The 12,753-nt window shown below is 31.1% G+C and overlaps 1 protein-coding gene across 2 annotated transcripts in view; it reads left to right on the forward strand.

Annotated features, from left to right (window-relative positions):
• The window catches only part of LOC149086271 (tubulin polymerization-promoting protein homolog), a 38,758-nt gene extending 29,120 nt beyond the window's left edge, over positions 1-9,638 (forward strand). For both annotated transcript variants that reach the window (XM_089232298.1, XM_089232297.1), the window contains exons 2-4: positions 2,436-2,665; positions 3,211-3,343; positions 5,898-9,638. In XM_089232298.1, coding sequence (XP_089088424.1) covers positions 2,457-2,665; positions 3,211-3,343; positions 5,898-6,080 — 525 coding nt within the window. In that variant the 5' untranslated portion in view covers positions 2,436-2,456 and the 3' untranslated portion in view covers positions 6,081-9,638. The remainder of the gene's footprint in view (positions 1-2,435; positions 2,666-3,210; positions 3,344-5,897) is intronic.
• The last annotated feature ends 3,115 nt before the right edge of the window (positions 9,639-12,753 follow it).

Genomic DNA, 12,753 nt, shown 5'->3' on the forward strand with positions numbered 1-12,753 from the left:
AAGGAATATAATCTCAGAATTGATGAAGGAATATAATCTCAGAATTGATGAAGGAAAAAAATCTCAGAATTGATGAAGGAATATAATCTAAGAATTGATGAGGGAAAAAAATCTCAGAATTGATGAAAATTTAGAATTAAAGAAGGAAAGATTCCCAGAATTGATCAAAATTCAGAATTGATGAGAGAAAAAATCTCAGAATTGATGAGGCAAAAAAAATCTCAGAATTGATGAGGGAAAAAAATCTCAGAATTGATGAGGGAAAAAAAATCTCAGAATTGATGATTATTTAGAATTAAAGAAGGAAAAATTCCCAAAATTGATGAAAATTCAGGATTAATGAAAAATCCCAAACTAATGAAAATTCAGGATTAATGAAAAATCCCAGACTAATGAAAATTCAGAATTGATGAAGGAAAAAATCCCAGAATTGATCAAAATTCAGAATAAAAGCAGAAAAAAAATCAAAGAGTTGATCAAAATTTAGAATTAAAGAAGGAAAAAGACCCAGAATTTTGATGAAAATTCAGAATTAATGAAAGAAAAAAATTGATGAGGGAAAAATCTGACTTTGTTGAATGTCAGAATTTTTTGATGAAGGAAAAAATCTCAAATGACTAAAATTTCGAATTAAAGAAATAAAAAATCTCAGAATTGATGAAAATTCAAAATTTATGAAGGAAAAAATCGCAGAAAAATGATGAAAATTTAAAATTAAAGAAGGAAAAATTCCCAGAATTGATGAAAATTCAGGATTACTGAAAAATCCCAGACTGATGAAAATTCAGAATTGATGAAGGAAAGAAATCTCAGAATTGATGAAGGGAAAAAAATCTCAGAATTGATGAAGGAAAAAAATCTCAGAATTGATGAAGGAAAAAAATTTCAGACTAGGTTAAAATGAAGGAAAAAATCCCAGAATTGATGAAAATTCAGAATAAAAGGAGAAAAAATCAAATAATTGATGAAAATTCAGAATAAAAGGAGAAAAAAATCAAATAATTGATGAAAATTCAGAATAAAAGGAGAAAAAAATCAAATAATTGATGAAAATTCAGAATAAAAGGAGAAAAGGGTCAAAGAAGTAATGAAAATTCAGAATAAAAGGAGAAAAATGTCAAAGAATTGATGAAAATTTAGAATTAAAGAAGGAAAAAAATCCCAGAATTCATGAAAGAAAAAATCTCAGAATTCATGGAGGAAAAAAATCTCAGACTTTGTTAAAATGAAGGAAAGAATCCGAGAATATATAGACTGATAAGAATTCGGAATAAAAGGAGAAAAATATCCTAGACTTTTGAAAATTCAGAATTAACGAAAAACTAAATCCAGAATTGATGAAAACTAAAAAACCAAATTAGTTGAAGCTCAGACACCCTGTTTACAACGAAATGTATTTGATGTATATTTTTATATATGTACTTTTTGTACGCATGTATGCATGTGTATGCATTTTCACTTCTATTACCGTAAGTACTGGGCCTCCCAAAACACGGGGCCCGGTACCACTATACCGGTCGTACACTCCCTATGGTGGCTCTGCTATTTAAATGGAGGTGTTTCTTATGCAGATGCTTCACCAAAAGTGTCTACAAAGAATTTGAATTCTGCGGTTGGTGCAAAACATGAAATAATATCAGTAAGAAGGAGGACATTTCATCTCTTTAAATTAACTGGGTATTTTATATGGCTTCCAAAGAGGAAAAAAAAAGTTCAATTAGTAAGTTTTGCGGTTTTTTTTGTTACAATGTAAAAAAATTTTATTTTACAGCAATTAAATGAAACTTTGCCGAGATATTTAGGATTGAAATTTCTTGATCCCCCCCCCCCGCTCCCGTCTTTTTTACGTGCTAAACAACCGACAGACCAGACGCGACCCAGGCTCTGTCCCTCCCGGGATATAAGCCTTTTACCCGTGCGGGTTGGGGCGCGCTGGGGAGTGCTAAACAACCGGCATCATTTTTGGAATTTTGAAAAGTGGCAGAACAAGAATTTTCGGTATTGAAATAAATATATTTCTGAAATATAATATTTCTTATTCTCTTCTTTCGAACCGAACCCGCCTCAGGCTATACCGACTCGAGAGCCTCGGCTATGTTTAGAATTCAAAAATGCGTGCCAGGAAAATTTTCTGCTATTCAGTGAAATTCTCCAAATTAAGTGAAATTTCCCAGATGTTTCGAAAGAATATAATCACGAAAATGATGATGAATGACAAACATTTTTCAAGAACGTCTGGGAATAACGGATATAGTGATCTTAATCACGTGATGTTGTACAATATGTAGTCTATTGGTTCTAGAACTAATTTAATTCAAGTTATTTATTCGTATCCTTGAAAGTGAATTGATCGTTTCAGAAGAGTTATGAAGCTGAAAGCGTGCCAAGCTTTCATTTCTGATTTTTTTTTTCTCTTTATTAATTGGCTCACACAGGCTGACATCATTGTTGGGGCGATGGCGGAGTCAAACTGTGAAAGCCCCGTCCACGACGGTCCCGTTTTCAAAGACCAATTCAAGCTCTTCGCCAAGTTCGGCGACAGCAAAAGCACGGGGGAAGCCATAACGCTGTCCAACAGCGACAAGTGGATGAAACAGGCCAAAGTCATCGACAACAAGAAAATTACGACTACCGACACCGGCATCTACTACAAGCAACTCGCCAAGTAGGTCATCATCATCACATCTCAATTGATAATAATTTATATATTGTCTCATTATCATCGACGAGATGAAAAAGAATCGTTTCAAAAAATACATTCAAATATAATGTGTTGTAATAAATTGTCAAAAAAATCGAAATACTAATTACTTCAACAATGGTTATAATTATTGGTCAACAATGGTTAACATGTTTGATAATAATATAATTTCGATGATAAATAATAATGTGTTTTGGTAACAAATAATAATTTATATTCTTACGATTAAGAAAATTTTATTGAGATATTAACTGAGATGAGTAACGTCACGATCAAATAATAGCCAATTATAATTGGTGATGCCCCGTTTAGGTCCGGCAAAGTAAGTTCATGTTTGTTAGTCAGATTGAACTCGGTACTATAAACTGATTTAGAAGAGATTTTTTTTTTTTCATATCTCTTTGATTCGTTGAAGTCGTAAAAACAACAGCTTGTACAGTACTAACTATGACAAAGTATTACAGTGGTATAGTAGTTATTTATGTTGATAATTATTCGTATTTTCCCAGGACGAAAAGGGCACTTACGCTGAAAGAATACGAGCAGTTTCTTGATACGTTGGCAAAGAACAAGAAAGTCGAAGTGTCCGAGATTAAGCAGAAAATGACGTCATGTGGCCCACCGGGAATGTCAAAGGCGACGGTGAATATCATATATGCATATTTCTTAATACGTATTGTGTTATGAAATATTTATATAAATATTTTTCGAACAGTTGTAGTTCGACAGCATTTTTTTTTTGTTTTTGAATAAAAGAATCCGAAAGTAGGGTAATTTCTTTAAAAAAATTTTCATGCGGCTGAAAAATCATCGAATATAGTTGGAAAATATATGAAAGTGGTTCGAACATAATTTTAAATATTGATAGGAAAAGTAAATGTAGCGCTAAAATAGTTCAATCTACCAAAACAATGAACCGAGAAAATAGTCGAAAAATTCTTCAAACTATTTATTAGAAATTGATCAAAAATAATAGAAATATTTACAGTGATAGCAATATGTAACAAATAGTTGAAGAACATTGAAAAGTTACATAACGGTTGTCTTCATAAAATATTTTTGAAAAAAAAAATTGTAATAGTTAAGAAGTATTTTGAAACAAGAGGAAAATAAAATAAAATTTTGAAAATGCTATGCAATTTAAGGAATTAACGTGAAAATAATTAGAAATAAAAAGCCGTTGTCTAAAAACAGATTTAAAAAAAAACAAACATGGTTTAGAATAGATAAGATTATTGGGAATATTCGAAAAATAATTTTAAAAATCCATAAAAATTGATTAAAAATATTCATAAAAAGTAATTAAATATATTATTGAAAAATAATTTAAAATATTTGTTAAAAATTTAAAATATTCGTAAAAAATAATTTAAAATATTTGTTAAAAATTTAAAATATTCGTAAAAAATAATTTAAAATATAGTCAAAATATAACTGAACTTATGAGAAAAGAAAAATATTTATAAACAGCTAATAAACAGGAAAAAAAAGATAAAAATAATTGGAAATACAATAATTAAGATAAAATATAGTAAAAAAAATTGTGTTGTGCTGAAAAATAACTAATAACCACAAAAAAAAAAAGATTCAAAATACTTCAGTTGTAACCAAATAATTGCAAATGAATATTTGAAAAATTGCAGTGGTTGTAAAGCAAATGTAAATTGCTATATAAATAATTGGAATGGAATCTTGAAAATGCTATGTAATTTAAAGAATAAATGTGAAAATAATTTAAAAACAAAAAATAGTCAAAAATAAATTCCAAATATTGAAAAAAACAACAAGCGAACGATTAATTGGATTGAATAAATGATAACATTTAAACTAACATTTAATGAAAACATTAAAATGAATATTTAATGATAACAATAAATTTAGTTTGAAGAATAAACGTGATAATGAAAGAAAACAAAAAATAGCCAAAAATGAATTCAAATTATCAAAAAAAAAAGGACGATAAACTGGATTAAATAAATGATTACATTAAAACGAAAATAAAGGACTAAAACTAATTAAAAGTATTAAAGAAACATAAAAAGTAGTTTTCACACACACATTATAAAAATCAAATACATTCAACAAAAAAAATCTTCAAATGTTTAAATATAATCGATGTTAAATAAATAAAGTACAGTCGAATCCCGTTATAACGAACTCCAAGAGACCGGAGAAATCACTTCGTTATAACAAAATTTCGTTATAAAGGATTTCGACGTTTTTGCATTTTTCCTGTGTAAACTTGGCTGGGGGAATTAGAAAAGCGTTCGTTAAAACCAGATTTTCGCTATAACGGTATTCGTTAAAACGGAATTCGACTGTATCAAAGATTTTTGATTTATATCAAAACGTATACTAATTGAAAATATTGTTTTGGTAATCCATCAATTGTGATAAATAATAATTGATGAATGTTGATTGATAAATAATTATTGAAGAATGATGATTGATTAATATTGATTGATAAATAAAAATTTATGAGAATGGTGATTGATAGATAATTACTGATAAATACTTATTGATAAATAATGATTTCAGATTTGATTGATAAATAATGATTTCAGATTTGATTGATAAATAATTATTGAAGAATGATGATTGATTAATATTGATTGAAGAATGATGATTGATTAATATTAATTAAAGAATGATGATTGATTAATATTGATTGATAAATAACAACTGATGAATGATGATTAATAGATAATTACTGATAAATAACAATTGATGAATGATGATTGATAGATAATTACTGATAAATACTTATTGATAAATAATGATTTCAGATTTGATTGATAAATAATGATTTCAGATTTGATTGATAAATAATGATTTCAGATTTGATTGATAAATAATGATTTCAGATTTGATTGATAAATAATGATTTCAGATTTGATTGATAAATAATTATTGAAGAATGATGATTGATTAATATTGATTGAAGAATGATGATTGATTAATATTGATTGAAGAATGATGATTGATTAACATTGATTGATAAATAACAACTGATGAATGATGATTGATACATAATTACTGATAAATGACAATTGATGAATGATAATTGATAGATAATTACTGATAAATAACAATTGATGAATGATGATTGATAGATAATTACTGATAAATAACAATTGATGAATGATGATTGATAGACAGTTATTGATAAATACTTATTGATAAATAATGATTTCAGCCTACAGCAAACATGGGTGCAGTGAGCAGGTTGACCGACCACACCAAATACACGGGCACACATAAGCAACGCTTTGACCAAACTGGGAAAGGTAAAGGCAAAGAAGGGCGCATCGACAAGCCCGATCAATCCGGATACGTACAAGGATATAAAGACAAGGGTTCATATGACCAATCGCATTGAATTGTCATTTCATTATTATTATTATTATTACGGTACATTCATTATTTCATTGTAAATACGTTTTCGAAACAATTTGTTTCAAATAATCCGGCGGACCTCGATTTTCAAGATTTTTATTCGTTGGGAAAATTCTCTACCGATAAATGTAAATACAACTTTTTTCCCCAATTTGTTATCGAATTTTCACGTCGTTAGGGGAGGAGCAATTTTCATATTTTCAGACATTTCAATGGGTTTTTTTCCCCGATTTTTTCAATATTTCAAAAATTTGAATAGTTTTAGTTTTTTTCATATTTCAATATTTTTCGGATTCTTTTTTCCAATTTCAAAAATTTTATGGACTTTATTCAAAATTTTTCAAATTTCAACGGTTTTTTTTGTAACTGCAATGATTTTTGAATTTTTCTCAAGATTTGTAAATTCTTAATGTTCTCTGGATTATTCTCCAAATTCAGAAAAATTTCAATATTTCATGTATTTCTTCCATGCATTCAAAATCTTTTTTTGAATATTTTACGGATTTTTTTCCGGATATTTCAAAATTTTAAATATTTTATACATTTTTATGCGATTTTAATTTTTTCCGATTTTCAATATTTTCTCAACTTTTTTCCTCTAAACCTCGATATTTTCTCAATTGCAATATTTTTGGGATTTTTTTTTGAACTTTTAAAATTTCAGGATTTTATGGATTTTTTTCCAAATTCAAACAAAAAATTCAACATTAAATTTTTTTTCAAAATTAGAAAAAGAATATATTTATTTTCTTCTCCAATATTATAAAAAATCGACTATTTCATGCATTTCTCCCAGCCATTTCAAAACTTTGAATATTTTATGAATGTTTTTTTTCAAAACTTTAATGTTGCATGTGATTCCCCCCCCCCCCTCAAGTTTCAATATTGTGATTTTTCCCCAAGTTTCAATATTGTGATTTTCCCCCAAATTTCAATATTTTATGGATTTCCCCAAATTCATATATTTTAAGGTGTACTTCGTCTTTCATATCATGTTTTGCACATGCACTCCAAAATGAAAGTTTTGAATTACGTGGAAAGTAATAACTTTGGCTCTTTTTTAAAAAAACATTCAAATCTAAGATTTGCTTACGTTGGAATCGTCACCGATGTTTTTTTTGTGATTTGTATGGAAATCCAGGTCCGCAGGATGAGCGCTGTTTCTCTCGGAGCTTTTTCACATGAATATCATATTGCTTTTAGAGCACCAGAGCGCCATGCGAAGATTTATATATAAAAAATTAACATACACAGTATATATAAAATTATATAAGCTCTTCAAATAAACCATAGGCAAAGCTGAAAACAACTGAAATATTCGACACTGTGACCAAAAGGTAGTAGCACCTGCGTTCTCCTCTACTCAGCTGACACGTCTAATCTGGGAATACCGAACGTCGCCGTTTATGAGGACATGCCCTCGTTTTGGACATTATTTTAAGCGTCCTCATACGTTCTTGTAATTTGTCTCTTTAGTGTTCATTTTCAGAGAACCAGAATTTTTTTACTTTTTTTTCTTTCCAGAAATAATGCACAGTGAAACAAAAAAGCTGTTCATCAGTGTGTTGGTTCTGCCCCCCCCCCCTCTCCACACACACACATATTCACACTCCTTGAGATAACTCAGGGGTACTCCCCAGGCTGTACTTACTCGGGTAAGTACAGCCTTAAAATAAATCTTTTATCTCTGGCTTTATGTACTCTATTATGGTATGAAGAAGACGGTACAAAAAAAGTTCTAGAAGAAGAAAATCACCGCATCCCGTCTAAGTTATACTATTGTTTATTCAACTACACAGTATAGATTTTTGGATTAAGCAAATATACAGCGGTTAACCAACAATTCGAATAAAGGTTTAGTTCTCATTTCAATGGCTAATAATATCTCGACATTTGCTTCATTTCAAGATTGATCGGTGGTAGAAGATGAAATTCACTCGTAATTTGAAGTGGCATCTGTAAACAGAAGTAAGCGAGCCGTTGCCAAGAGGTGGTCATTAGCGTGCGTCCTCGTTTCAGTGTTTCCTAACCTGGTAACCCTACCATGTGTTCTGCCCTCTTACAAACCATACAACGTTACCATCTCTTGGTCACACCATCAAGTATTTTATATGTTTCCAGCTTTACCTATGTTTCATTTGGGAATTATTCGTATAAATATGCAGTATGTGTACTGATTGTGAAAATTCCTCTCTTTTCCTCCTCTTCCTCTTTCTATGCATATTCATATATATGTGTAGCTATTCAATGCTACTATTTTCTAAAATATGCTTTTCCACTGTTAGGCTTTTACAAGATAATAATGAAGATTAATCGATGAATCCTAATATATAATCTACTACAAACCATTTCTCATAAATGGTTTAATTAAATAAATCTGAGGGAAAAATATGGGACCACGTCCTTGAATATTACGCACGGAACAAGACAATATGGCAGCAAGAGTTTTGGGTGTTTTTTCTCATGCTGTCTATCGGAGTAAAGAAACTGCCATTACCTATTTGTTTCGATAGATGGCAGCACAAATATAAACTCTGCATCTTCTACCATGAGGGAAAGAAACGGGACTGCGTCACTTCAATTTCACACACGACATGAGAAAATGTAGCAGCAAGAGTTATGAATATTGTTTTTCACCATGGGCGGGGTACGGGGGACAGCGTCAAAAGTGGAGCCGACTGATCTAATGTATGTGTGTATATATGAACTAACATCATCATCCTGCCCCCCTCCCCCAGACTTGACTTTCAAGCCTAACACCGCCTACGGTTTTCACGCCATCTATCAGAGCAAATAAACGGCATTCCTTGGTTGTTTCTGTAGATGACAGCATAAGTTTTAGCGCTGAATCTTATGCCATCTACCGACAAATAAAGAAATTTCCTACTTCCTCTGATGGATGGCAGTACGATGTACGAACCGGCCCCAAAGCGCTTGAAGAGGCTCTCTGCAAGCGCTTTGACCGGCCCTATCTACTTATGAGCAAAAAGAAAAAGAAATTGCCGATACCTGGTTGCTCTAGTAGATGGCAGCACAAGGATCATAAATCGTTTCTTCTGCCATCTGACGGCGAATAAACAAACCATAACTTACTGGTTAGTGCTATAGCTTGTCAGCCCGAGTTTTCTTTGTTGAAACTAAATTTGAATGTCAGTTTTGTGATCATATTCGATGGAAGATAATTTTGTTGAGGTGCTCATTCTTTAACATCGTTTCTGTTGCGAATATAATTAACGTATAGAATTTCTATGGTTGGATTGTATAGTGTGGAAACTACAATTAACAAATTACTTGGATGTATGTGTTATACATATATTTTTTAATATATAACTTTAATTTCTTTGAATGTTAATGTCTAGAATCGATTGTCGATAGAGACACGCTTCTTTGTAACTAATTATATAAAAGATTATATAAATTGTCGCACAAGAGAAAAGAGATAATTATGCAAATTTATTGGAGATGAAGAGTATTGTAAGATATACATAAATACAGTATGAATATATATTATACGTGCAATAAATGTTTGAAATATTTTCCATTTGGTTATTTAAATTATTGACTTTCCGGAAAATTCACTCGAGTCTTAACGTCTTAAAACTAACGGTTATCGCGATAGCGAAATTTCTCGGAGAAGTAGATCTTGTGTTGCAAATCATTATATACAAAATTTACTGATTGTTAGATTAACGATCTATATTACAGCCACTTCATAAGTGAGAAGACTTGTAATGTCTCCTTTTACTGTAAGACGGTAATTATAATTGCCCAATGGCGATAGGCTGGCATTGTGCTCGGTTTAGGAAGCATCAGTGGTTCCAGTGCTACGCTATTTGTCTTGTTTTCACTCAAGGGTGTTTCCATGTTTTATAAGAAAAAATAGGGTCAATATATAGACATATGCAACTTTTGATTGTTGTTGCTTTTATCGTCAAAAAGTGGTATTTATCCCCCCCATATGTGGCAATTTTTCTCTCGTTTCGGAACATTTTTTGGTGAGACTGAGAAATAGAAATGGCCCATTTTCACCCTTATTTTATTTTATAAGTGTTTGTTTTTGTTTTTTTGAAGCAATTTATTCACTTATACAAGGAAATATATAAAAAAAGAACAAGAAGCATATACCATATTACAGTGGAACCTTCACTAACGACACTCCCATTAACGGACACTTTTCTGATTCCCGCGGAACAGGGCTCTAATGTACTTCACTCCCCGTAAGGGGCCGTTCAAGTATTACGTAAACAAATTTTTAGCCATTTTTAGCCAAGTGCTTCCTGATAAATTTAACGATCATTTTGTAAGCATAGTTTCATCACCCATTTCACCGTCGGATAACTACAAAAATTATGTCCCCTATTCTAACAGATCTTTTTTCATCTCCCCAACTTACCCAGAAGAAATCATTTCTATTATAAATCGGTTATCTCATTCGGTTTCTAGTGATGATATGATTAATTCATTGATTCTTAAATGTTTTCCTTACCATTTAATTATAATACTTACTAATTTGATAAATAACTGCATACTAAACTGTGTTTATCCTAACTCTTTGAAAACTGCCACTGTTTTCCCAATTTTCAAATCAGGAAATCGTAATGATTTAAGTAATTTTAGGCCTATTTCCATTTTACCTTCTATTTCCAAGATTTTAGAAACCGTTCTAAAAAAAAGAATACTCTCATTTCTCTCTCATACTAATTTTTTTTCTCCTAATCAACATGGGTTTCTTGCTAATCATAACACTGAAATTGCTTTAGTAGATTTTAGTACATACGTAATACACAATCTTGACAAATCTAGAAAAAACATAGCTGTATTCCTAGACATAAGAAAAGCCTTTGACAGTGTTAATCATGAAATCCTTCAATATAAGCTTGAGGCATGTAGAGTTAGAGACATCCCTCTAAATCTCTTAGTGTCATATCTGACGAACAGATCTCAGAGAGTGAGATCTGGCTCTCATTCCAGTAAATTTTTAGGGGTTAACCGAAGAGTCCCCCAGGGATCTATTCTTTTCCCCCTTCTCTTTAATGTATTTATAAATGATTTATGGGGGCGCGGTAGCCCGGTCGATAAGATGCTCGCCTAAAGTACCAAAGGATGTTTAGAGGTGTCGGGAGTTCGATACCCGGTTCATCCTTGTCAGAAAACTTTCCTGACACAGGGGTACAACAAAAAACGGCGACTTGACCGCAGCAAAAAATTGCTACCGCAGGGAGTCCCCCATCGAGGGGTTAGCGCGCCAACCTCTCGATGAGTATAAAAACAAGCCTGCCGTTCGGAATCGGCAATAAATTGTAGGTCCCGGTCTAATTAGCCCTCGTGTGCAGAAAATGACCGTGGTGTGACAAAAATGATCAAAATGATTTATGTAATCTAAAAATTGATGGCAAGATAATCACGTTTGCGGATGATACAGTCATACTTTATTCTGCTGCTACCTATGAATCTCTCCAAATTACAGTAAATTCTGACATGATAAAAATTAGAGACTGGTTTCATGCAAATAATCTTCAACTTAATATCTCTAAAACTAAATATATTAACTTTTCTTTGCATAACATTGACTTTATGATTCATAAACCTGTATGTAACATTAACACTGATTGTAACTGTCAATAAATTAGAACAAGTGAATACTATAAAATATCTGGGTATTTTTATTGACTCTGACATGAAATGGAAATCCCATGTTCATAATCTACAAATAAAATTAAGATTTACAATGTATAAATTTTATTTTCTAAAATATTTTGTTAATCGCTCTTTTTTAATCACCCTCTACTACTTACTATTCCGTTCTTACTTATTTTACGGTTTACCTATTTGGGGTAGTGACTATTTGACTAACTTAAAACCTACAGAAGAAAATTATAAGGGTAATTTTTAATGGCTATTATACTCCTTCCATCACTCTCTTCAAAAGTATAGAAATTCTACCACTTAGATACTTATATTTTTATAAATCCCTGTTACTTCTCTTTAAACGTCAATACTCCCTACCATTAATATCCACTCGATCTTCTGCTAGGCGTAACGCTACATATTCTTTGCCAATTGTTCACAAAAATTTAAAAAAAAATTCATTTCTCTTACCTAATACCTAAGTTTTATAACTCTCTTTACACGTACAAGAAGTACCTCAAAAGATATTTATTGTCTATTGATGATATCTCTGTGCACTTTCAGAGTCTTCTGGGCTTTTTTTAAAGAAATCGCCCCTCACACTAATTAAAGTAATTGATTTTCTCCCATTATATTTGTATCAACATTTTAAATATTTTGCCTTTCTGACAGTAGCTCAATTGTTCTAATCATACTTATAATCTCTAAATTTGATGTTTAAAATGTACCCACCACGCGTTGCCACAATGATGTTACTATTATTTTTTTGTTTTTCCCCCTTCACCCATCTATTTGATATTTAACTGGCAATTTCCCTCCCCATTTATATTTTCGTTTATGTGAAAGTGTTTATATATAGGTATTTCCCCCCCCCCTCCCACATTGTACTTTTTTTTTTAATCAATAACCCATCATCCAGTATGTGACAGTCATGTTCACCTTGGATGAAAAGTTGTCTCTATTTGTATGTGTATGCTTGTAAATTTCTTTGATAAATTAAATGAAAAAATAAATAAATTTTTGACCCC

The sequence above is a fragment of the Pholcus phalangioides genome, unplaced genomic scaffold (assembly GCF_987345545.1).
Source record: "Pholcus phalangioides strain wild (caught in Gottingen) unplaced genomic scaffold, Ppha-v1.0 ptg000005l_1, whole genome shotgun sequence".
In the NCBI taxonomy this organism is placed as follows: Eukaryota; Metazoa; Arthropoda; class Arachnida; order Araneae; family Pholcidae; genus Pholcus; species Pholcus phalangioides.